Raw genomic sequence first — 27,010 nt, forward strand, 5'->3', positions numbered from 1 at the left:
TGCTTTCCTAACTTGTATTATTATGTACTTCCCCTTTTGTTTCCAAAAACATTACACAAGAAATCAACATTTTAATGATAAATGGTAGAAGCATTATATATTTATTCAGTACAATGCTCATGTGACAGATGTTATCAAATTTGTCTCTCCATCCTCACATTTAGTGGATGCCAAATTCAATTCCACAATTTTAAATGAACACATGGTACAATTCTGAAAAATGCTTCAGTGTAGTCTTGTTGAAGCCACAACTCATGTAGAGGACATATGCACCACTTTCAACACCTGACATCCTCATGTTCACCAGGGTCTGTGTTCAACACAAAAGTCTAAAGGGGGGGGGGTTATGGGTTCATTTGTGTGTCTGTAGAAACCTCCCTTCAATTGGGAGTCCCAATAAAAATGACAAAGCGGTTTCTAAGCTGTTCAATAAAATGTGGCAAGAAACAATAGGCACCAGGGTCTGTACATGTATTATGCCATCTCCCCCAAACATGCTCAAATTCCCTGTTCAGTCATAATGCTTGAACTGGGTTTCAACTGACAATGCAAACAAATATTGCTGCCAGGCAAAGCAACACAAGTTGCGGGCTTTTATACAATGATTGGCCTAGCAGCAAAAACAAATTTCCAATTCGAGAAAGTAATCACATTTGATATCATTACAGTTATCTGCAAGTCCAACACATCTTAGCGGTAAGCATTTGTTTAAAAATACATAAGTAGTATTAATAAAAAAGGGAACTGCCAAATAACCATACATACATGAGAAGGCTGGGCAGCATCTAGCAATGTACTTTCAAGACCAAATTCAAACTACTGAACGTCCTTCAACAAATGGGAAAAAAATACTTTTCATTCCTTTCACAAATACAGCAAGAAATACATATGTGAGAGCTCGGCCACTGCTCCGTCTTCATTTGAGACCAAGAACATCTGCTCTTACAAATATGGCAGAAGAAATTAAGATTCCTAACTTGAAGACTGACCATGCCAATACCTTGCTTCCATCAAAGCTTATCTAGATATTTCTGGGTTTAAATCTAGCCGATTTAACTCATTATATCAAAAATTATAAAATAAATTCAGTATTCAAATAAGATTTTGATTACAATTTCTGAAAGTATCCTGGGTGATACTTTACACATTACCCATATATAAAGCAACCCCTTGCTCTAAAGTTCTTTTTTATAAACTAATTCAATAAACAGACTTTCACAATGTTTAAACAAACACATGTTGAGTTTGTTAAAATGCATTCATGCTACAAACCATTTAAAATGTTTGTTATGCTTTACTAAAGCCATCCAACACTGAAGAATAAACTACTTTATTCTGAAGAACACTGAAGAACACGCACCTGTTACTATTATATGCTTCAGGTACCTTACTATACAAGGTAACATGCTTTATTTTTTCTACAAAGCAGAGATGAGGGAACATGTTCTCCAGGTGATTTTGAACTGCAGTTCCCATTACCCCTCAATATTATCTAAGTTAGCTAGGGATTATGGCCATTGCAACTCAATAAAATCTGGAGGATCACATGTGCCTCACACTAGCTCTGATGTATTGCTTGTTGTAATAAAGTTCTTTGCTGCAAAATTTAGTCTTCTTTCTTGATCTGATCTACAACTTGCCTTTTAATAACCCTGAAAACATATTGGTCCTATGTTTTCAAACCGCAATACAATGTGTAACAGTTTAGCTATAGTGACAATACTGAATACTGTTTTAACTTCATTTTAAAAAAGAAACCTAAGGGCCCATCCAGAAAGGGCCCATAATGCGGGAGCTCCTGCGGTTTTACCAAAGGTGTCCAATGTCTCTGGTAAAACCAAATTAATTCGAGACTCCATTAGACTCAGGTCTTATGGAGTATGAGCCTTGTGAGGACTGAAGGGGTCAGTCCACACAGTCCAATTTGCTTCTCTGGGCCCCATGGACCCAGAGAAGCGAAGCAGGAACCCTACCCTCCCCAAATACCCCCTAAACCAAGTTACAATGGGGACAATCCAACCCCCCCCCCAAAACCCCATGGGCCCAGAGAAGCGTTAAAAGGAGAAAATAGTGAGCAATTAAAAGGAACAACCAGTAAAATATATAAAAGACTAATTAAAGACATAGGGAAAAAAAAGAAAAGATTAACATTAAGAGAATCATGGGAGGAGGAAGTAGGAACAAAGATAACGGAAAAAGAATGGGAGGAGATATGGAAAACAAGACAATTAAAAACATGTCAATTAGAATAAAAGAAAATTATTATAAACTAATTTGGAAGTGGCATTTAATATCGAGAAGATTAAATATTTTGAATAAGAATAATAATGAAAAATGCTGGCGAGAGTGCCAGGAAATTGGAACCTACATGCATATGTGGTGGGATTGTAAACATGTAAAAGATTTTTGGGAATTGGTTATAAGGGAAATAGAAAGTATTATGAATATAAAAATCAGGAGGAATCCAGTGGAAATATTACTTTTAATTTAAAAAGAGGATGAGAAAGATAAGAGGGGAAAAATTTAATAGACATGCTATTAACAGCAGCTAGATTACTAATTGCAAAATATTGTAAAGGAGAAATGAAAATACAAATTAATGAATGGCATAAAGAAGTTTGGCAAATAGCACTGAATGACAAGCTAACATCAAATTTAAAAGTAAAGAAGGGATTATGGGGGGAAATTGTTTTGAAAGTATTTGGAGAAAATTTCTAGAAAAGAAGGCAGGAATTTACCTCCAAATGAAGAATTGAACTTTTGGTGGGACTACAGAAGAACAGATGGCTCTAGGGAAGGGGAGCACAGGGGTGAATGTAAATAAAAGAGGGGGGATGTATAGAATATGTTTATATAATTGTAACTTTTTCTCAAATAATAATAACAATAAAAATAATTTTTAAAAAGAAGTGAAGCGGGAACCCAACCCCTCCCCAAATCCCCCCTAAAACTTTTAAACTAAAAGAAAAACTTACTGGGCTACCATTAGTCCTTTTGGCATGTTTTTTGTAACCTTTCAATGTAGTGCTAAGCGGGGGGAGGGGATCACTACTGGTCCCCGTCTCTTAGCGCTACATTGGTACATCCCAAAAAGCATGCCGAAAGGCCTAATGGAGGCTGAGTAAGTTTTTCTTTTAGTTTAAAAGTTTTAGGGGGGATTTGGGGAGGGGTTGGGTTCCCGCTTCGCTTCTCTGGGCCCATGGGGTTTTAGGGGGGGATTTAGATTGTCCCCATTGTAGCTCGGTTGTTACCACACAAGAAAGCCCACTTCTTTTGGGCAAACAGCAATGCGGGAGAAAACGGGTTACTTTAACCCATTTTCGACAGTAATAAATTCCTGTCTGGAAGCGGTCTAAGAGTGCAGTTCTTAGACTTTAATCCATACACCAGTTCTAGAGCTGAATTTAGGAGCTTGTAAAAATCTGTTTCTCCTTTGCATTAGCAGACACACCCACATAGACCAGATTGCTTCTACAATACCCCATTAAAACTCAGATGTTTAATATGTAATAGGATGCTGCTGCTTAAATGGATGGGGAGCAGTAGTTGCATACATGTAAGTCATTTTGGATCCTGGGCACTGTCTTCTCTAGAATAATAGATTAAATCGGTGTTGATTTTAACTTATCAAGTCACTTGGTATATTTACAATTGTGAAGGTAGTAAGAAAGTACTATCTCATTGTTTTGATTCCGATAGCCAATTTGGAAACAGAGTGAAAGCAGGTAAGACATATCAAATTTATCAGTGCTTATAACAGAACATTTTTAGTATCTTTATCTTTTCCTTCTTGGAATAGACAGAGTAGACAGAGCTACATATGTATAAAAGGGCAACTTAGATTTTAGTAAAAGGTGGCTTTCCTCTAAGGATGCCTTCACAGTGCAGTGAATCAGTGTAATATGCAAATACTTTTAAATGTGGGAGAGCAGAAGCAGAATAGCTGAATGGGACAGTTCACAATTAATCAGCTTCCCCCCAAAAAATAAGAATCCTAACATGCTTAAACTGCAGACATAAAATCTACAAGTCTTCCTTAGAAACACTCACGCTCTTGTACTAGCATACAGAATAGTTTCTATTCCCAGACAGAGGAAACGTAATATGCTATTTCAAGTGAGCAAAAATGGAAGAGGACAAGCATGTGCTTCTTCTCTGCATCAAAAGTCAAAGCAGAAGCTGCTGTAAAGTTTGTGCTCATGAACGCATTTGGCACCTCCTAATCTGTGACAATAATCAAGCTCTATCTACATGGTAGTAGTTGTACACAACCCACAAGAGAGGCAGAGAGCCAATATACCGTGTGAACAAGACACACATTTGGACTGAAAGGAACTTGTGCAACTGAGTATTACAGTTCTGTAATGCAAGCTGCTAACGTTGGCACTTGCATGTTCAAAGGCTGCGTGCGATCTCTGGAAAAGTTAATAACAGTAAAAAAATTCAAGCTCTGCTTCTGTCTCCTCTAATCTGATTTTCCAAAAAGGATATAAAAGCTTCCGACAGCATGCAAGTTTAGAAGAGACCAGAGTTTTCATGAGCTGAAAAGATTGCCCCTAACAGAGCAGCCATGTGTATAAAAAGATCAACTTTTTACTAAATAGTACACAAGCACATGCACTCTCTCACACACATATATGAATGATTTGCCAGGAACATTGTCGCCTCCTAAAAATCCTGCTTGAAGCCTTGTCTGCTGAACTTTTTTCTTCTTTTATAGCAAAAATAACTGAACCCAAAAAGGATCATGACACTCACCATTCAATTAGGAGCAGCACATGAGGAGCTGTCACATTTTCCACAAAAAGCATGTGAGAGGAGTGCCCAATATTCAAACAACAAAGCATTTCTGTCAAAATCAAATCTGTTCACAGCTCATTTATTCATCTCCTTTAAAATGCCCATTTCAGACAAACAAAATGTCAATACCATCACCACATTTGCCTTTTCTTCATGGCTTTCCAGCAATGTATGTAAACCATATGAATGAACTTTGGAATACAAAAGTATAAAATGATTCATTTAAACATTTTGCAAGCAAAATAAAACAAGACATGCCATTACAAACCAAAAAATTAAACAACCTGAAATGTTCACAGTGCAGGGCACCCAGGAACCCACCTGATAGCAATACAATGAAGGAACACAACATTATGGTATATGTGGTGCCTTGTAAAAGCAACAATTATTGCATTATTTACCATGTTTATTTGCCATCTACTTAAGACTAAGTTAATAAAACCAGGTTAGTTTTCTATAGACTCTTAAGAAATTCTCAGTGAAGCCAGATGCTGTCTCTGCTAAAGAAGTCACTCTGCAAAAGGACAATTACACATGGTATATCCAGAAACTAGGACAGTTTGCATACTCTTTAACATAGTGTGTTTTTCCATACACACACACACACACACACACACTTTGAGACTACAACTCAGGTTATTTCAGCCATTTAAGTCCCCATACAAGATAATTTATTTCATATTTTAAATTCACATGAGTGCCTCAATGTTCCTCTTACCTAAAACAAAAAGGAAGCAGCACAAATAGTAACATTCCTCAGAAGTCAAGCTACATATTAGGAGAAAAATGGCTCAAGCAGCCTAAAAATCCAGTTTGCGGTGAATGAAACAAGTTACTATAGTAGGCACTTTTACTGCAAAAGAAAGAAACAGAACTGAATAGTAACAGATTTCCCCTCACGATGGTAAACTGGGGAAGAGTATCATCTCAACCCATTAGAAGCTCTTTTGTCTTTCTTTTGACAAATAAGCAAAATCAATGAATTGCTTTAAATAAATCCTGGATGTGACAGAAAAATGTTATCACTAGGATAAGTTTACCACTCAACCATTTTTAAATGGCCTGTAATTAAAACTGAATTAATTTTGAAGGCAACTTGAGCTTCTTTCCTAGTCATAAAGAAAAGATTCACAATTTTATGATTTTATATATGAATTTCACTCTACATTTTTAAAATCAAGGGCAAGAATTAAATTGGGAGGGATTTGCAAGAGAAAAACTGCTTTCTGAAAAATAACAAAAAATTGGTTTCCCAACTTAAAACTTCAAGCCTACCTGGGAGAGATGTTAGAAATCTCAACTATTCAATAAACACTTGTCAAAGAGCCAAAGTCTCTACCAGACATACAGGGCAGTAAATTATTGGGAAATTAGCTCTGTAGCAAGTTACATTTGCCTAGATGCACATGCCCTCAGTATAGCTACAAAACAAATTGTCTTCCTGCATTCTTTGCCACTATTGTGTTTCACATGCTTAATTCTTGGATATTTCATGCGTTTTTGAAATTTCGTGCATTGTTATTATTATTACTTGAACACTTAAAACTCAGTATTATATCAGACAGATATATTAGCTTAATGGGGCAAAAAATGTAAGCATCGTGCATATTTGGCAAGTCTAATTCACAGAGCAGTCCTCTCCTCTGGTGTTGCCTACTGAAGAGAATTAAGATGGGGCAGAGATGCCCCTCTGCCAACAGAAGATTGCTCCACTGGATGGATGCTACTGGCAGAAGCAAATAGCAAAAGTCCCACAGTAAACACTCCAGAAGTCGGGCAGAGGCTTTGAATAGACTTTTCCCACAACCTTGGCTATCATCCTCCTTCCCTTACTCTCAGGGATGAGATTTAGCATGCAAAGACTTTCCACAAAGGTGAAAAACCTGGAAAAATGGACCGCATGCATCTTCTGCCCTGATTGATGCAACCCCATAGGCCTTGGGATATCTTGGTAGATCCCTGTCACGTGGTAGATCCTTCTCTCTCTTTGTAGCTTCCTAAAATGTACGTTTTATATGCCTAAATGATCTCCTACAAACCCACATTTTTCCACACTGCATCATCAATGAAATAACTAAATTAGGGTAAGGAAGCCAAATCAGCCACACTGCTATACTACTATCATATCTCACTGGACCTAGAAAAGCAATTATTGAAAGGAATCGGTATTTCATGATGTTAATATCATCTTAAAACATGACCATATAAAAAGTTCCTATACAATCAAAAAAGAGAGCTCTGGGGGGGGGGGGAATGGCATCAAAGCCCAGGAGAGCCAAAACATTATTATTTTGCATTCTTAAAATGATGTCCTCACAGTTTCACTCGACTTTCCACCCTTTTGTGAAATCAGAAATGAAAGATTGACTATGCATCAGAGGTTATATATATGTAAAAGGTTAGTACATCTCTAAGGCTAAAGCACTTCTCTGAAATCTATACACAAAACAAAAACAAACAAATAAGAAAAAATGCCCTGTAATGCATAGTTTGGAACTAGCAAATGAAACACTGGAAAGCATTTTTGCAGACAAAAGCTGGACAGTATTTAAAGTGCAACACTGTGTGGTGCCGCTCCCATGTTGAAATGAGAACAAAGCTTTCCAGCCCATCACTGGGTCCCTGCATTGCTTCAAAACCTGAGAAAGGATAAAGGCTGGATTTTAGGAAAACCCACTCAATTGTTCTGGCAGAGTTGTGCAAGTGAATATGCGTCAGAGATCAAAACTTCTCATTATAGCATCATGATCAAACTTGAAGCTCAGAAATGCTTCTGAGGAGAAAGAGGATTTGCAATGGCCGTTGCATGACACTGATTGTCCTTGTTCCAGGAGCGGATCTTCATTCACACAGCACACATCATAAGCTGTGTCTACATTTAAAAGAGAAACAAGCAATTCTCAAAATTAGGAAAGTAAAATACTGCTTTTCAGATTAAAAAGGCAATAAAAGATCTTTTAGTCTAAACTGAATTCCTAGTCAGAACTAGAGTAAAGGCACTGAACCCACGGGATTCACGTAAGAGTTTCCAATAAGTAATTGAAGCAGTGGATCTGCATTAAATTGGAAGAGCAATTATTTTTAGGCCTAGTTGTATTTGCTAATATTGTAGTAAGTTGAAACTAGAAGATAATAAGTAGAAAAAGTAGTACACTGCCTACTTGTACTACATATTTTTCTCTACAAGGCAGAGTCCAAGCTGGGAATTAGAACATGATTCAAGACCAACTCACATTTTCAAGTAGTCAAACACTGGGCTCACAAACAAGAACAATAAAATGTACATTCATGAGCAATCGGGGAGGATGATCTTGCTTTAGTTCTTAAGTCCCTATAACTCCTCACACCTGATGGTCTTTTCCTCATATGGAGATAACCAGCCAAGTCGAGTAACTTTTAGAGATTTTTTAAAAAAAAATAACACAATGACCAAGTCACAAACACAGTATAAAATAAGACTAACGCCCAAGTCACACACACAGTACTGTATTTCATCAGAAATACAGCCTGGGGTCAGTGAGCTTATTTTCAAAGTTTATATAGCCGTAGTTAAGATGTACAAACTCCCTGGTTTTAGCTGTTACATTTTAAAATTAAAGGGGCTATAAAAATTGGATGGGAGTGAAATACCTAACATTCAGTCTGATTCAGACATAGCCATCCCAGGCCAGTAAACCAGGATTCTCCCTTCCAAGAACAAGCTGTTCATGCCCAAGGCCACAAGATTGACATAATGGACTATTTCAATGATTACTTAATACCTAATTATGAATAAAATATAAAATCACAATGTTTCAAAACATGATTAATAAGCAGAAAATAATGGGAAATGGTGGCTTAAACAAAGCATGATATTACCAGTAGATGCTGGCCCATGACTAATTCTTGGCCCAGTAAACCCTAGTTTATCTACCTGTTTGAACCTGTCTGTCTCATGACAGTATTCTCAAAAAATAATCAGCCTCAAATGCCTTTAAAATTATTATACTTGAAAACACTAATATCAATATACTTGCCTGTTTCAAAATTATCTTGGAGTCTTCTTGGATTTAACTTCTTTTCACATTTCTAATTGAGAAGATAATTATGTTACAAAACTCTCAAAAATAATAATCAATGCATAAATGTACCCCTAAGTCATTTCCAACCTCTGGCAAACCTAAGACAGGGACCATGGGGATTTCTGTACAAGAATTGTTCCAAGAACGTTAGTTTTGGCCTTCTTCTGTGGCTGAGAGAATGTGGCCTGCTCAAGATCATACTAGTGGGCTTCCATGGCTGAGCAAAAATTCAAACCCTGGTCTCCAGAGTTGTGGTTCAATCCTCAAACCACTACTCATGTTCAAGCCACACCAGCAATCATACTGAAAGACAGTGTCTTATTCCAATTGAAGAGTCATAGGGTCAATGTGTTTCTCTTTTTATAAAATGGAACAAAAATTGAATATTAGAACAGCAAACAAGTATGGCAATATAACAGAGAAAATAATTTCTTAGTTTTGTTTGTTTTAAAGCAACCCCGTAGTTAGTGCTGAGGCCTCAACAGCCCCATACTCGCTTTTCATAATGACATCCTCCAAACATTATGCCAGGCCCTTAATATCAGCTGGGGTTTGGTTCCAAGATCTACCACAGATACCAAAATCTATGGATGATCAAGTCCCATTATACTTTATACAATTCATAGTAATATGATGTCCGTTATATCAAATGGCAAAATCAAGGTTTGTCTTCTGGATTTTTTTTTATTTTATTTTTTTGTAATAACCATAGATTGTTGAATCTGTGTGTGCAGAATCCATGAATACAGAGGGCCAACTGTATCCATTTTTTTAACCTGCAAAATAGCTCCAGAGCTCTGTTGACTCTCTCATTGTCGCTCCAAATTCAACACAGGTCCACGTTTCAAATATATAAATTTAGGACAGCTCAATTTATGGTATGAATCAGTTTCATGTCTAAGTTCATTCCACTTCATTACTGTGTCTCTTGGTTTTCAATTACCATTATGCAAATACGTCTTAGAACAATGTGTGTTTCTAAACATATTCTTTTTGAAAATCTGCATTTATATCCTAAAATCACATTTTATATACATGCTTTGAGGAAAAGAAATAAATTCAAAACTGAGAGATGTGAAGAACAACTCCATTCTGATCCACACATTTACTATTGGGGAAGACAGATGAGGATACTGCATCAATTCTACGCTATACTCGTATTGGCTTGAGTCTAATATGCCATCAAATCTAATGTGCACCTCAATATTCAAAACGCTAAAACCAAAAAAAAGTATTTCCTGGCGAATGTAATGCTCAGCGGCAGAAATTGCACTCTTTGTAATTTGGCCAAAAGTGTGCATTACAGTGGCTGAATGCTTGTAGTTCCTTCTTTTAAAACAAAACTGTTAGAACACCAAAGTTCCCAGCAAGGGAACAGAAAACCTTGGGGTGTATCTTCTCTAACTGCCCTGGCTCAATCGTTTGAAATCATGTAGTTTTACATGTCTTGAACTTTCTCTGTTGAAGAGTGCTGGTGGCTCATCAAACTACATATCCCAGGATGGCATAGCATTGAGCCCTGGCAATTAAATCAGAGATGAGGTCCCACAAAGAGGAGTTCCTGAAGTAGCTTCCCCTTTGGCATTTGCTCAGAACTAAGAGGACTGTATGATGCGAATCTAATGCACACCCTAATTTTGGGAAGATAATTTAGCCAAAAAAGGTGAGCATTAGGTTTGAGTACAGTACTTTCCCCCTATATAACCTTTTTCTAAAAATGGGGTGAGCTTTAGAATCACAGGTGTGTGTTATGTATTTTTGTTAGTGGTGGTGATACAGAAAATAAGGTGCATCTTCTCATTGATGGCATCCCTCCCTCCCTGTGCTACTTGGTCCACTCTTCCTTTCACATTTGGCCTCACCCACAATGTTAATGGTCAAGGGTCCCCATGTGTTTCCAAAGGTGATATTTGGGGCCTCACAAACTTACACTGATCTCCAGTCATTGGGCAGCTCCTGTTTTTGGTTCTCTGAACTCCAAAAAATATAGATCGTTTCCCCATCTCCCTCCTGCAGTCTCTTAAAATTTTCTTTCACCACTTTTCCAGGCTGTGAAATCTTTATGGATCTGTTTTCTTTGAGATTCCATAAGTCACGGCCTCTTTTAGGCTCTGTTCGGTTGCCTCATGCAACTGGGAGAGATAAAAAAATACTGTGTACAGATTTCAAAAGCTGGCCTGTAGCAACTTGTGCCAGCAAAATACTAGTTGAGCCGAGCCACAAACTCTTCCCAACCCATTTTGCTTTTCAGTAGTCTAGCAACAGCAAAACCAAAGGACTATTGGAAAACTACGGCAGGCTCATCTCCACACACATATCTAGACCTATCCAGAGAGAAGCAAATAAGCACATGCCACCTCCTTCTTTTCAAGCTCACACAAAGTGAGGGAATCCTCACCTACACCACTAATGACGAGCGGATCAGGCCTAATGCTCCATCTGCTAACAGCCTAAGGTCCCATCCACACTGACCATTTAATGGAGTTTCAAACTCGTAGTGAAGAAAATTGTTTCCCTGTGGAAATGATTATACGTATAGGAAATCCTGGAACCAGTCTGAGGCCCAAGTGGGGTTTACATCAACTACAGAATACTGATATGCATTAAAGGCTTTCTTCTGCAAACTTGGGAGTTCCTTGACCGGCCAACGCAGTCTGAGGATAGATTTGAACTGCATTAAATGATCAGTTGAGATGGGGTCTAAGTTGCATAAACTTCTTGGTGGTAAGACAGGACAGGTCTGCAGCCAAAATAGTGAAAAGGAATTTCCCAAAATCTGTATTGAGAAGGGAACTCCTAACCCATAGCTCCATTGAATAACAGTATTTGTGATGCAAGAAAGTAAGAACTTGCAGCATTTCACTGCATTTACAATCCTCCTTCATCTTTGTGAACATCTTACCAGAGTTTGGCTCTGTTTAGCTGGCTGATTATGAACTCCATTTGTTTTCTTCTTTTGATTAGGTGTATCTTGGTTCTGTTTTCTACCATTGCTCCGCGGGTTCTGAGCAAACCACAACAGACAGAAAAAGGATGAAAGTTATTGATCCAAGGCTGCAGGCTGTAAGTGTAACTTCATCTACCTTATATATTCATATATAAGTCTAAACATTTTAGGGGGGGAGGGAAATCAACCTAAAAAAGTTGGGTCAACTTATCCACAGGTCAATGTGAATATTGTATCTTAAATCTTATTTAAAAAAGGAGAATGGCAAAAGGCAAGAGCTTAGTCTGTCCTAAAAGAAGCACTGGACTCTCTGCTCTCTCCACTGGGCATCATAGAATCATAGAGTTGGAAGAGACCTCGTGGGCCATCCAGTCCAACCCCTTCTGCCAAGAAGCAGGAAAATTGCACTCCAATCACCCCCGACAGATGGCTATCCTTCCTCTGCTTGAAAGCCTCCAAAGGAGCCTCCACCACACTCCGGGGCAGAGAGGTCCACTGACGAACAGCTCTCACCGTTGGGAAGTTCTTCCTAATGTTCCTAATGTCCTTTCCTGTAGTTTGAAGCTGTTGTTCTGCATCCTAGTCTCCAGGGCAGCACAAAACAAGCTTGCTCCTTCCTCACTTCTGGCCCTTTTTAATGCCTGGCAAGGAAATGGTAGCCCTGAGGTGGCATTGATGCTTTCCGCTCTCTGCAGAATGACTCTCAACTTATCCACAGGTAATATCAAAATCTATCATTCTGGCTCCCAAACCTGTCTTCAAACTATACATGAGGCCAACTTATACATGATTCTATATGGTAATTATATTCAGTTTTACAGAACTATATTTAAGATCCACAAATATACATTTGTGTTTTCGCTATCAAAAATGCCTTCCCCTATTTCAAAACTTGAGAAATTCAAAAAAATTATAAAATACCTAACATGCATGACCAATTTCACAATAAACATGAAACATATATAAAAGCTTACCTTTAGTTTTAAGGTATCAGACACCTCAAAATGATTGTTACTTGGCTTCTGTTGCTGTAATTGCCGCTGCTTTGACCACTGGTCTCCTGAAGAACTATCTGGAAACACCTGCTGACTATAATGGAGCTTTGATCTAATTCATGAACAAATATTTTGTTAAGAAAATCTTAAATAAATGTTATTATGATAACATAAAAAGCAACAAGACAAATTGCTTTAGTGAGACTGTTGCTACTGATTATGTTTTAGATTTTTAAAATTTCTTTTGGGCATTACTAGTAGTTTCACAGAAACTGCAACATGGAATTGCTTCTGGCAAGATCAGCTCAAATGTAAGTTTGTTTGGTTTATTTGTTTATCACTAAACACAAAATAACATTGAACAAAGACAGGGATAAATGTCTGTTCCTAGACAACATTTAGCTGCACTTGAATGTTTACATTTATTTGTCCAGCATTCATTTAAAGCACTGTCTTAACTACGAAGCAGTGGAATGTTATTTCTGTCCTTATATTATAAAGGTCACAATAATGGCATATTATCCTGACCTTTAAACCAAATAAAACAATTGTGTAGCTAAAACAACCTACTTATTTCATGTACTATAAAGACATTTGATTTATATGCTTCTTTCCTTATATTCTGAGTAATTTATGGAGTCTCTAGAGCCCCCAGTTGCGCAATGGGTTAAACTCTTGTACCGGCTGAACTGATGACTGAAAGGTTGGCGGTTCAAATCCGGAGAGCGGAGTGAGCTCACATCTAGCTTCCCATGCGATGACATGAGAGAAGCCTCCCACAGGATGGTAAAACATCAAATGGATGGGCATCCTTTGGGCAACGTCCTTGCAGACGGCCATTTCTCTCACACCAGAAGTGACTTGCATTTTCTCAAGTCACTCCTGACACACACAAAAATGGAGTCTCTGCTACCTCGTTTTTTCTGTATTGGACTTGGGTGGTGTGCTGCTCCTGGCAGCTGAGAATCCATTGTCACTATCTGAGGAATCGCAATACCGTCGAGCAAGCCAGTCTTTCAGTAGTCTGTAAAGAAGGCAATATTACATTAGCAAAAACCAGCTTCTATGAGTAAATTCTAAGCTATATCCACTCCATCCAAAAAAAAAGGAATGGAAACAAACAATCGCCCCCAGTACAAAAGTGAAATACAAATAATTCATTTTTAACCTCATTCTGAACACACCTGATGAAGGGAATAGCCATAAAAAACTTGTTAGGTGCCAAACCCAGCTTGGACTTCGGGGTCATGTCATTTCTATGGCAAGGTAATTTGTCAATGGAGAACCACTCAATATTCTGAAAACAAAAAAGAAAAGAAAAACATCTTAACCTTTTCCAGAAGCACATGAATAATCTGCAATAATTTTGGACTTACGTGGAAAGGAGATCTGATGTTTGAAACCACTTTGCCATAAGCAGAAAAGTGGCATTGACTGATTTAGTGGCATACCCCCCCCCCCCACACACACACACACACATGTGAAGTATCCTTCACATCAATGGTCTTTACTCCTTGCAAATACTGAACAAATATTACAATGGTTAAAACATGTGGTATAACCTCTCCTTCCTTCACTACAAATACCCTTCAAAACAGTTCACTTTTGCAGTGTGGCGCCATAATATAGAATGCTGTTCACTCTCATAAACATAGGAGTACTGTTAGCTGTGTTTCTATCAATGATAATAAGCATACAGGCAGTCCCCAAGTTACAAACATCTGACTTACAACCCATAGTTAAGAACAGGGGTGAGACAACAGGAAGTGAGAGAACTCTACCCCTCAGAAGGGAAATTCACACCTGGAAGAATTGTCAGGGAGAAAAGGTGTCTCCACTGAAGCTTTCTCATCAATCCTTGTTTCCACAACAAGCCATATTTTTCAAAATACAATTATCAAAGGGACAGAAATCTTCTGAACAAAAAGGCACAGACAGCAAAACAAACACCACAGGTAAGTTAACCCTTCCCTATGCAATCCAAAGCTAAAATACCTAAATATTTGGTTGGAGTTACACTTACAAATGTACCTGTTCCGACGTATATACAAACTCAACTTACAAACAACTTAACTTGGGGACTGTCTATATATTGTTAAACATTATTTAAAAAATTAAAATGGATTCTTTACCCGAATCTCTCTTCTTGTTTTGGGATTAAATTTAGTGTCCTTTGGAATTCCTGGAATGATGTACAAGCGGGCCAGCTGATCATTGATTCGTAATTCAATGTAATCATCTTTATTGATGTAATCCTTTATATCAAAACCAGTTTCTTCAAACACCTGAAAATAGACCACATGTTTGCCGTTTAGATTTTAAATGCTCTGCAGTTAAAACTTCTTGCAGAAAGAAATGAACACTTTTCCCAACGTCTTCTAAATCTTTTCTATAATATGTGAATAACAATATAAAGTCCTCACCACAGCTTTAAGGGAATGAAGGTTTCTGAATACACACACACACACACACATTTCAGAACTCCCAAAAACATTCAACAACCTCTATAGCAACCTCTGAAAAGTGGGCACCAGTCGACCTTGGAATTCAAGGATACCAGCATGGATATTTTGAATTAAAATATTCCTGTATTATACCATACATAAATGGTATTGCAGTGGAAGAAGAACTGAATGAATGCAAATTAACAGACTGGAAACTGCTGTTCTTAGAAGTACTTCACAATGTGAACAATTCAAAGAGTGCAAGTTGAGGGAGTGAGGAAGAGGCCCTTGCAAAGGGAGAAAGGGTACTTCCCAGTGCAGTGACATGCTGTGTTGGACTGAAACAGAAGTGGGTTTTTTATACCTTTCCTCTGGAAGTGAGTATTTTACACCCTTCCCTCACCTCAACAGCCAAGCAGATAATGAAGAGGCAAGGAACACAGCAGAACAGAATAGTTTCAAACACAGATCAGTCTCAAATCTACAGTGGTCTCATTCTCTATTTTTGACTGTAGTTTTTTATTGCAAACATCACTATACTTTTTATATATGCTTTTTATACTTTAGGTATAAGTGTTTGCACTTTAAATATTGTGCAGCTCACTGCAGTGTCTCAGTAGCAGACGCATCCAGCTTCCATTAGTTTGAACCATCCGCTAATATCAGCATTTCCTTTCAGTGTTTTATTAATGTTATGCAATTAAATTCCAGAGCTCCATGAAAACAATGAGGGAGTTAATTATATTATTAGTAGCAGGTTTCCCTGAAAGATAGGTTTCCCATAGATAACTTACTATGTAGATGCAATAGAGGACTGGATTTCATAGAATCATAGAGTTGAAAGAGAAAACATAGGCCATCTAATCCAACCCCCTGCCATGCAGGAAAAGCACAAAGCACCTCTGACAGATGGCCATCCAGCCTCTGTTTAAACCTCCAAGGAAGGAGCTTCCACCACACTCCAAGGCAGAGAGTTCCACTGCTGAACAGCTCAAACATTCAGGAAGTTCTTCCTAATTTCAACTCGAATCTCCTTTCTTGCAATTTGAACTCATTGCTCTGAGTCCTAGTCTCCAGGGCAGCAGAAAACAAGCCTGCTTCCTTTCCCTTATGATATCCTCACAAATATTTAAATATGGCTATCATGTCTGCTCTCAACTTTCTCTTCTGCAGGCTAAACACTCCAAGTTCTTTTGGCCGTTCCTCATACAGCATGGTATCCAGAACTTTGATCATTTTAGTCACCCTCCTCTGGACACATTCCAGCTTGTCAATATCCCTCTTAAATTGTGGTGTGCAGAATTGGACACATGATTCCAGGTGAGGTCTGACCAAAGCAGAATAGAGGGCACCGTTACTTCCCTCGATCTCTAGACACTATACACCTTTTGATGCAGTCTAAAATTGTTTTAGACAGCATTCTCTCAGTTCAAGCAGGACAACAAGGGACTCAAGAAAACTGTCCAGTGATTAACATACAGGAATCCAGCTACCCAGAGATAAGATGAATCAAATTTGATGGAACTTGTTCCTGAATAAGTGTACACAGGATTGCATCCAAGGAATTGCTGAATATGCTTTATTTCCCACAGTATTGATAGGCAGAAAATGTATCTCCTTGTTTTTTGTTCACCCCATTTACACCCCAGTCTAACCAAGGCATCCAAACTGGTGTGATGCAGAAGACTGGGCAACAAATTGTCTAGTTCTATACTAGGCACACACAAATTTAGCATATTTAAAGAATGTACACAATAGCATCACAAATACATCAGTTCAGACAACACAAAAATAATTCAATCACCTCTCTAGCTGCACAGTCATGTGGTGCTTCTTCTTTATTCACTTTTCCTTTTGGAAATCCCCAACCAGACTTTGCTAAATACCCCTGAACCAGAAGTACCTGAAAAATTTAAACAAATATTTAAATATATTAGGTGGTGAGGAAGGCAAGAATTAAATCAGTCTGTTTTAATGTTTTGACAAAATTTAGCATTCACAAGAGATTGCTGAAACACCCTTCCCCGACACTGTCAAATCTTTACCATGAAATGACACTTTTCACTCTTATAAAACTAGTATTTAAATATAAAAAGTAACCTTCGAAGGCTTTGAAATATCCACATTTGACTAGATTGGCCATAAAAGCTGACATCTAATTCACTGTTCCTTCTGTTCTACGAGAATCTTCTTTCTTCACATAGGGTCCACACTTACATTTTCAAGGCTTTCATCAAGAATAATCGCGCCATAAGTTGGCACTCCCATTTTGTACTCTTTCCATTCATCCAGAACCTTCTGTACATCTTCACCTTGAGGCAGTAAAAAAGGGCAATGGTTGAACAGTACAGAGAGTCAAGGAAAAGTGCTGCAGCATGTTATATCGTATTTTAGAACATTTCAATTTAATGTTCCGTGTGTAGAGTTACTCCATCTGAATGTTTAGTGTTGGTTTTTACTATGTTGGTTCTCTTTGGAAGAGAAAGCTGCATAGCTGGTGGTCTGTATTGCTGAAGATCTGTTTTGTGAAACTAATATACATGAGTGTCAACAAGGGGCAGGGCATTCTCTTGTCCATTTTCACAAACACTCATCCTAAACTCTAGAAAGAAGAATGTTAACAATGTGACATGGCCAGTGGAAATAGAAACCATGTCTTCTAAGGTCAGAGTATCTAAGGTCAGATAATCTAAGCAGCAGTAACAATTCAATTTGTTTCAACCTAATCTGAAGCCCAAAACTACCTTGATTGTCCTATCTGATTACATATGTGAGTACTGGGGGAGAAAAGAAGTGTAGCCTCTCTCTATTCATCAAGACAGCCTTTGTGGATTGGAAGCACTACTGTATGAGAGTTCTGCTCCTTTCCAGCAAGGAGGTTTTGGAACACAACTTTGTGCCCTTTGCTGCAAATGGATGTACAATGTTCTTCTGAATTCTGCCTGCTATGATATTTAATACTTGCACAAGCATCTCCAAGTTAAGATGTCCAAAGGTCATCAACCTCTACTTATTTCATTGTTCAGGTGTGTTAGTCACTGATATCTTGGACAAGGGTCTGAAAGTGGGCTAGAGTGGAAGAGAGTTTGTTCCAATAAGAACTCTTGATGTCATTCAGTGAAATATCTATTTGGGAAATTGCCTGTTCTAGATGGAAAGCTCTTCTCATTAAGGCTCTAAGGCAGAGATGCAGTCCATGGGCCCTGCTTTATTCCTGAATTCTGACAGCTATTCTGGCCCACAACTCTATTATCAATTTTAAGCAATTTATCAACTGAATCCACTGCTGCAAGAAAAAGACCAGGCTTCTGCCAAGTATGCCTTAATGTCCACCTTTTTAGACTTTCATCATGCTTTCCATGTGAGGCTCCTTTTAAAGATGTTCCAGAAATGTCAGTTAATACACAATACTTCACCCTGACTACTGACAGGCATATAAAAAGTGTGATGCATTTGGAATATCTTTAGATATCCATCTGGTAACTGGCTAGTTTCCAACTCAAGATATGAGTTTGAAATTTGAAGGATTTGAAAAGTTTCAAATCCTGATCACAATTCCTTGTTGGGTGCTCTCAAAAAGGTTTGCAAGAAGGAGGAGCAATCCACACAAGAATGTTTCACCTTTACAGCTGGGTAATTCAAATTTAAAAATCACAGAAGGGACAAGTGATACACTGCGTTAGTGGTAAGCATGACACGATCCACGAGTTCCTAATCAGGAAATCCTTGTATTTAAAGGTATTTAATCTTGACCAAGTATCTTTAACAGAACTCAATTCTTCTGGAGGCAAATACTCAAGAACACATTGCTTATATTTTAACACAATTTTTCCTATAACATACAAATGTATAACAGCGTATTTGTCTGCATATATAACATAAATAAATAACGGTGATGATAGTAATGCTAACATTAACATAAAAAGGATATCAGCTTTAGCAAAATCTCTTATCCCACACTGAGGTAATCCTGGTGTGTTCTGCATGTAAAAATCCAAGTAAAACCAATGGGCCAGTTCAATCTGAAAGCATACACGGATTGCATTGTCTCGTTCCTCACTGGGAATGTGCAAAATAAATCGACTGTTGAAGAAGTTAAGAGAAAATAATGTAAGACAATAGCTATTCACTGGCAATAGCATTAAAAAAACTTGTGAATTAGAAAGAATCTAAGCAAATGTACACAAAACAAACAATATTATTTGGAAAAGACCATTAAGAAACGTAAGTACAATAGTCCCCGGTTACAAACGTAGAATTTACATAAAACTTCTCATTACAAATGGAGTGAGACAACAGGAAGTAAGAGGAAATCTACCCCTAGGAAGGGAAATTCACTCCTGGAAGAGTTATCATGGGGGGGGGGGGGGGGGAGAGTATATCCACTGAATCCTTGTTTCAATGACAACTCAAAATTTTCAAAATCCAGTTATCACAGGGACAGTAAATGAGGTGAAATCCTCTGAATGGGGGCACAGACAGCAAAACAAATGTTAAGGGGGTGTTCCTTATGCTGTTGAAAACTAAACAAAGAAATTAGCTGGAGTTACACTTTTAAAGGTGCCTGTTTTCACTTACATAAAAATGCAACTTAAGAACAAACCTATAGAACCTATCTTGTTTGTACCCAGGGACTGCCTGTATATGTAACCAAAATGATACTGTGACACTTTTTTAGTCAATCAAAATGCTGTTTATGTTGATTAGGTTTTAAAGCACAACTTTTCTAACTAAAGAAAGAAAAATGAGGTGGGAGGTGTCCTCCTCAGATTGCTGTTTGGGACTGAGTGTGGTTCAGTGATCCAATGTACAGTATTCACGTTTTTAAGAAGCAGTTTAAGATTCTTTTTACCAGAATGCAGCTGAGGTGAACTAGCTAACATCAGCATGTTGTACACTGCTAACATTCAGAAAGCAAGAGCTCTCATTATCACAAATGGTTCTGGAACACTGACTGAAGTGGAAAGATTGCCACTACAGCCTGTTAACACCATGATGGTTCATTACAGATAAAGCAAGACTCTGATGGGAGCACTGAAAACTGCTTATGCCTAGCTGGCACATTTAAAAACCCATTAAACAGAAATCTAATAATGGAGCATCATGATTTTATGATACAAAACACTAGTGAGTTGTTTGTGTCTGCTGGGAAATGATGTCAGCACTGCAGCCAGTTTCAAATGGGTCTGAGTTTTCCCAAAAGACCAGGTTCACAGTTTTGGGTCACCAGTCAGCTTATCCTTATCATTTGTTCTGAGCACAGGACTAAGTAAATGTTAAAACTGTTTCCCACAAAAATCCACTCCCAATTGCCCAAAGCTTTCTTCAGGAGTATATTGCAAGTGAGAATCTGTTGTTATGAGTGTCTATCACTTATCACAGAACTGGAAGTACTGGCCGTACTGGGGTTCAAAACAGCCTGTGGCTGGATGTACACTGCCCTATATCCCAGGATCTAGTCCCAGATTATCTGATTTAAACTAGATTATGAGCCTACACTGTCAGATAATCTGGGATAAGAAGATAATCTGGGATCAGATTCTGGGATATAAAGCAGATTATATCCAGCCTTAGGGACAGAGTGTGCATGATACTCTTGGGAAAGAGATGAAAAATATCACTGGCCCCACAAATGAACAGTAGGGTTTCAGGAGTGCACTGGAACAAAGTGCTCATATATTACTTGTGAGAATTTGGCTACTTGTTTCCTTCAGTGTTGAGAAAACAGCTCACTTCCCCCTATTAAAATCTTTTAACACTAGAGTAGGCACTGTCTCTAGACCAGAGTCTCCCAAACTGTGCTCCTCCAGATGTTTTGGACTTCAGCTCCCATAATTCCTAACGCCTTGTAAACTGGCTGGGATTTCTGGGAGCTGAAGTCCAAAACTCCTTGAGAAACACAGTTTGAGAAACACTGCTCTAGACATTTTTAAGAAAATTGGTCTCAGAGAATACACACACAAAGGTGCATGTTCGCCAAATCTGTTAATTGTCAAGTTTGCTTCAATTTACAGCAATCCTACGAATGACAACTATTCAAGACACTGTATCACCAACAGCCCTGCTCAGGTCCTGCTAACTCAGAACTGCTGCTTCCTTGACTGAATCTAGCCACATGTAACACAGTCTTCCTTTTTCTGCTTGACAATGCTTACCTCGCATTACCACCTTTTCTAACAGGTTATGTCATCTCATGCTGTGTTTAATGTAGTATGATAGATAGCCTCTGTTGGGTCATTTGGATTTCTAGACTCAGGTTTTTATTATACATTCCATTTATTTATCATTTTGGCAGTCCATAATATCCACAGAACTCTTGCACATTTCAAATGAATTGATTGTCTTCCCATCAACTTTCTTCACTGTTCAGCTTTCATATTATGTAAAGAAATCAGAGCTAATCTAGCATATGGAATTCTGAGTTTAATATTCAGTGATATACCTTTACACTTAAGGATCTTACCTAGTTCCTTCAAAGCAGCTATTCCAGAAAATACAAAAAACATATGAGCAAGCTTATAACAATGTGCATTTTGGAGTTTTTCTTATGTCAAATTCAGCTTGTGCGTTTGGTGTGTGTTTCACCTGTCTGGGTTGCATGAGTGCTTCAGGAAAGGATATGCACATATATTCTTCCAACTCAATTGCGTTTACTCAGGTTCTGTTTTATATATATTTACATGAGACAATGGTCTTGTGTACTTTGCTGTTCTACCTTTAAACCCTTCAAAAAAGGTTTATAGATAGCATGAATACATTCCCCTCGGCTCACTCAATTGTGCACAAACAAAAATTGGATTACACAATCTTTAATTTTGTTTAATTCTAAAAACAAAAGTGAAAGAATCTCAAACTTGCTGCTACAAAAATATGGTCCTAATAAAGAAATTGTATGGTAAAAAAGTGAAACTCATCCCCTCACTTTTGTGTTTCAGGTAGCATTTATTGCTTGCTAGTGACACACAGAAGGGAAGATGGGCATCTGGGCATGTGTCCCCTTTTCCTGCTACCAAAGACCACAGCCATGGCCACTCTTTATGAGTCCAATATAGGGTTTAGTTTGTTCTGATTCTAGCATTTCAAAGCAACATTAGCATTTAGGGGCCAGGCTTTAGAACAGCAGATTAAATCACCAGCTGCAGTAAATCTTATCAATTGAAAGGTTGACAGTTCGAAGCCTGGATCCGCGTGAGCTCCTGGCCTTTAGCCCAGCTTCTGCCTACCTACCGTGTTTCCCCGAAAATAAGACAGTGTCTTATATTAATTTTTGCTTCCAAATATGCACTAGGTCTTATTTTCAGGGGATGTCTTATTTTTCCATGAAGAAGAATTCACATTTGTTGTTGAACAAAAATATGAACATTTATTATATATTGTACAGTAGTTGTCATCACAAACCAGCATAACCAGACAAACTGTGAATCTTATCAATAATTCCTTGTTACTACCATTATTTTCACGTACAATATTCTATGGTATGTACATTTACCGATCCTGCATGCTCTGGTGTTCTGTTCGGCGGGCATGCTTCCAAACAAAACTTTGCTAGGTCTTACTTTTGGGGGAGCCCTTATATTTAGCAATTCAGCAAAACCTCTACTAGGTCTTATTTTTTGGGGATGTCTTATTTTAGGGGAAACAGGGTAGTAGTTCAAAAGCAAAATGTGAATAGATAAATAGGGACTGCTTTTAAAGAGTGGGAAGGTAGTAAGGCACCCATAAGGAAATGCCACAGAAATGCCAGTAATTCGATCAAAGGAGGAAGTTTACGAACAGAAACTCTTCGGTAGGGAGATGGAGCGACAGCACACACCCCCTCGATGGCAAGAACCGAGCACAAGCCTCCAAAATGCCAAACATGGGAAAAGCCTATATATACCTCTGTCTATGTATAATTGTCTGTCTTGTCAGTGTATAAACAGCACTGAATGTTTGCCACATATGTATGTTCTGTGATCTGCCCTGAGTGCCCTTCGGGGTGAGAAGGGCGGAATATATTTATTTATTTATTTATTTTATATACCGCTCTTCTTCCCCAGGGGGACCCAGAGTGGTCTTACATAATGGCAGAATTAAATGCCACATATAATACAACATGTAGAAAAACCAAATATAAAACACAAATAAAAGCCGGTATCCAAATCAAATTAAAACAATTAAAACCATGTGACCATTACAAAAGGGGAAGTTTCAAGCCAAAGTCAGAGCCAGTCTGTGTTGGAATTAATATTAATCCATCAGGTCATATCAGCTCATATCTTAGGATGGGCCAAATGCTTGATCCCACAGCCAGGTCTTCAGCTGTTTCCTGAAAGACATGAGTGAGGGGGCTTTCCTAATCTCCTTTGGCAAGGAGTTCCACAGCCAGGAAGCCACCACGAAAAAGCCCTGTCTCTTGTCCCTGCCAACTTCACCTGTGACGGCGGCGGGACCGAGAGCAGGGCCTCACTCGAAGATCTTAATCTGTGGGATGGCCCATAGGGGGAGATACATTCTGAGAGGTAAGTTGGACCAGAGTCGTTTAAGGTTTTGTAGGCCAAAACAGCACTTTGAATTATATAAATACTATAAATAATTAAAATAAATAAATTTATGAGTAATAATTGCCAAATATGGCTTGAGATTTTCTAAAAAATGAAATTTCCACTAAATGTAAAGCCAAACAATACAGGTTGAGTACCCCTTCCTTGAATTCCAAAACACTCCAAAGTCCCAAATTATTATTATTATTATATTTATTTATACCCCATTTTATCTCCCCCAAAGGGGACTCAAAGGGGCTTAAAATAAAAGTATTAGCATAACCATTTAAAATATAAAAATATAAAAACATTAAAAGAGAATTAAATATAAACATTATTTTAAAATTCCCAGTTAAAAATAATTAAAACAAATTCAAAGTTAAAAGCTACAGCACCCCCTGAATTTATCTTAATATCCTTCATCTCTAAAAGCCTGTCTAAATAAAAAGGTTTTAGCCTGCCGCCAGAAGAACAGCAGGGAGGGGACAATTTTGGCTTCCATGGTCAGGGAGTTCCAGAGTCGAAGGGCAGCCACCAAGAAGACCCATTCTCTCGTTCCCACCAACCGAGCTTGAGATGTAGGTGGGATTGGGAGAAGGGCGTCTCCTGAAGATCTCAGGGCCCGGGCAGGTTCATACAAGGGGATGCGGTCAGCTAAATAGCCTACTCCTGAACTGTCTAGGACTTTAAGAGTCATGATGAGCACTTTGAATTGTGTCCAGAAACAGACTGGCAGCCAGTGATAATGTTGAGTTATCTTTAGTTATGGTGCTAGGGTGTTGTATTGATGGATAAAAAAGGATGAACAAATGTGGTTTTTTAAGCAATGCATCTAACAGGTAGATTGCTCCTGTCCTCCTCCTCCTTATTATTATTATTATTAATAATAATAATAATGATAATACCTTGCTTTATCTCCCCCAAAGGGGACTCAGATCAGCTTAACATAAAAGCATCAGTGTAACCATTTAAAATATACAAATATACAAACACTAAAACAGGATTAAATATACACAATATTTTTTTAAAATCCCAGCTAAAAACTATTAAAACAAATCCAACATTAACAACCACAGCACCCCCAGAATTGATTGTAAACACCTTCATCTTTAAAAGCCAGCCTGAATCCACATTGGTGGTTGAGTCAGTGACATCTGTGCTTTGCAAGCGGTTTAATATACTATGAATTATAATGATTAAAAATATCATTTACAAAACCACCTTCACGTGATGCATATAAGGTGCATATGAAACAGTAATGAACTGTGGCTTTCGGCTCCCATCTCCATTATATACTCAGTTGTTCCCCAACCTTTGGTCCTCCAGGTGTTTTGCACTTCGACTACCAGAAATCCCAGTCATATGATCAGCTGTTAGGAATTGTGGGAGCTGGAGTCCAAAACACATAGAGGACCAAAGGTTGGGAACCACTGACGTACATAGAAGCAAATTCTGATATTTCAAAATATGAAGAAGAAGAAAAATCTGAAATACATACATATCATTTCTGGTCCCGAGCATTTTGAGTAAGGGAAACTCAGCCTGTATTTCACAAGTGAGGACGGTCCTGGGTGCATCTACGCTGCAGAATTAACGCAGTTTGACACCACTTTAACTGCCAAGGCTCAATGCTTGGGCATCCTAGAATTTGTAGTTCGGTGGGGCACCAATATTCTTTGGCAAAGAGGCTGAAGACCTTGTGAAACTACAACTCCCACAATTCCATGGCGATTAAAGTGGTGTTAAACTGCGTTAACGCTACAATGTAGACGGCACAGGAAGGAAGGGGCGCCCCAGCCTCTCCCCCACGGCGAGGCCTCACCTGCAGAGGTCGTCCAGGACGCCGCTGGGGATCTCGGCCCGTTTGGTCTCCATGGAGACGCACCCGGGCTCATCCCGACGCGACGGGGCCCGCAATTCCGCGCAAGACGGGCTCGGGGGCGGGGCCGCTCCGTCTCCATGGGAGAAGGAGGCCGGCGGCCAATCAGTAGCGCCGTTGTTCGAAGGGGCGGGAAAGACAGGGCGAGCTCGTGCGGTGCGGCCAATCAGAGTTGGGAACAGTCGTCCAATCAGCCGCCCGCTGCTAATGGCGACCGAGGGAGGCGGCCAGGAGAAAGGAAGGGAGTTTTTTGGACTTCATCTCCCAGAAGCCTCAGCCAGCTTTTCCAATAGTCAGAAATTCTGGTAGTTGAAGTCCAAAACACCTTGAGGACCAAAGCTTGGGAACACTGCCCTAGAAAATAGATTTGCTCTTTCTTTACTTGTCTTTTGTCAGTCAGTGGTATTGACAAAACTTCTCCTGCAGCATCTAATTGCAAATGAGTTGATATTTTCCTGTCAGTTTTCTTTACCACACACAGAAATTATAAATATTATATTGATACTTCCTTGTCCAGAACGGTAAAATCTGAAAATGTTCACATGGGAGGTTACAATGGGAGTTGTAGTTTTACAAGATTTGGGCCTTTTCTGCCTAGGAGTGCTGGTACCTCGCCTGACTACAAATCCCATGATTCCATAACACTGAGCCATGGCAATTAAAGGGGTGTCAACCTGCATTAATTCCACAGTGTAGAACTTACAATCTTTAACAGTCTCTTCAAAACTTTATTGCTTTGTACAGCAATCTTTAATAAGCGTCTACTTCCAAGAGACTCAAGCCTCAACTGTCTTCTAACTCCTAACACTGGCTTCTGTACTCAAACAGACTCAAGCCTCAACTGTCATTCCTTTTAAAACTGAACATTCTAAACAGTCACTGAACCAATCACATGGTCTGCAGCCCCTCCCACTGCTTTAAGCATAGAGCTAAGATAACTGCAAACCAAAGAAAACATACACTTCAGGAAATAAACATTGAATTTTTGGCATTCAATTTTTGCCGGATCTATAAGCTGCCTTGAATCCCCTCCGGGGCTGAGGAAGTCTGGGTAAAAATGAAGTAAATAAATAATAATAATAAACCAACACATTATAAAAGACAAACATCAAATAGAGAAGGCTTGAGAAGGTTGCTATCTGCACCCCAAGTTCTCCAGTGTGATCCTATGATAGTTATGGGCCATAAGGCCTTCGTTTCCTTAGGGTTTTCTATTATTGATGAGATTTCAGCTCGGACTAAAGAAAAGGAGGTCCATGCCCAGTGAGCTTCCGCTAAACCAGATCGGCCAGGACAGAAAAAAAGCTCTCTCGGTTGAAAATCTTCAGCCTTCTTTGCCAAAAAAATACCGGGGCCTCACCA

General features: G+C 38.7%; 1 protein-coding gene across 3 annotated transcripts; it reads right to left on the reverse strand.

Moving 5' to 3' along the window:
- Positions 1 to 80: 80 nt before the first annotated feature.
- dcp2 (decapping mRNA 2) lies at positions 81 to 25,740 on the reverse strand. Of its 3 annotated transcripts, none has more exons than XM_003223025.4 (11): positions 25,592 to 25,740; positions 19,179 to 19,330; positions 17,465 to 17,592; positions 17,052 to 17,150; positions 14,936 to 15,088; positions 13,988 to 14,100; positions 13,717 to 13,827; positions 12,783 to 12,915; positions 11,764 to 11,865; positions 8,817 to 8,868; positions 81 to 7,672 (listed from the first exon to the last, which is right to left on the reverse strand). In XM_003223025.4, exons 1-11 carry the CDS (start codon positions 25,642 to 25,644, stop codon positions 7,515 to 7,517), a joined length of 1,254 nt encoding a protein of 417 aa, XP_003223073.1. In that variant the 5' UTR covers positions 25,645 to 25,740; the 3' UTR covers positions 81 to 7,514. The 3 variants fall into 3 exon arrangements, with proteins under 3 accessions (XP_003223073.1, XP_008112226.1, XP_008112227.1); XM_008114019.3 differs by having other exon boundaries at positions 12,783 to 12,897; positions 25,592 to 25,717; XM_008114020.3 differs by lacking the exon at positions 25,592 to 25,740 and adding an exon at positions 25,268 to 25,507.
- Positions 25,741 to 27,010: the final 1,270 nt, after the last annotated feature.

This window comes from Anolis carolinensis, chromosome 2 (genome assembly GCF_035594765.1).
Source record: "Anolis carolinensis isolate JA03-04 chromosome 2, rAnoCar3.1.pri, whole genome shotgun sequence".
NCBI classification, from domain to species: Eukaryota; Metazoa; Chordata; class Lepidosauria; order Squamata; family Dactyloidae; genus Anolis; species Anolis carolinensis.

Coding starts and splice junctions, on each gene's coding strand:
- dcp2 (XM_003223025.4), bottom strand. CDS start 25,644: ATGGAGACCAAACGGGCCGAGATCCCCAGCGGCGTCCTGGACGACCTC. Junction 17,593..19,178: donor AAGAGATTTTGCTAAAGCTG/ATATCCTTTTTA, acceptor GACTCTCTGTAC/TGTTCAACCATTGCCCTTTT. Junction 14,101..14,935: donor AAACAAGAAGAGAGATTCGG/GTAAAGAATCCA, acceptor TTTTGTTTTCAG/AATATTGAGTGGTTCTCCAT.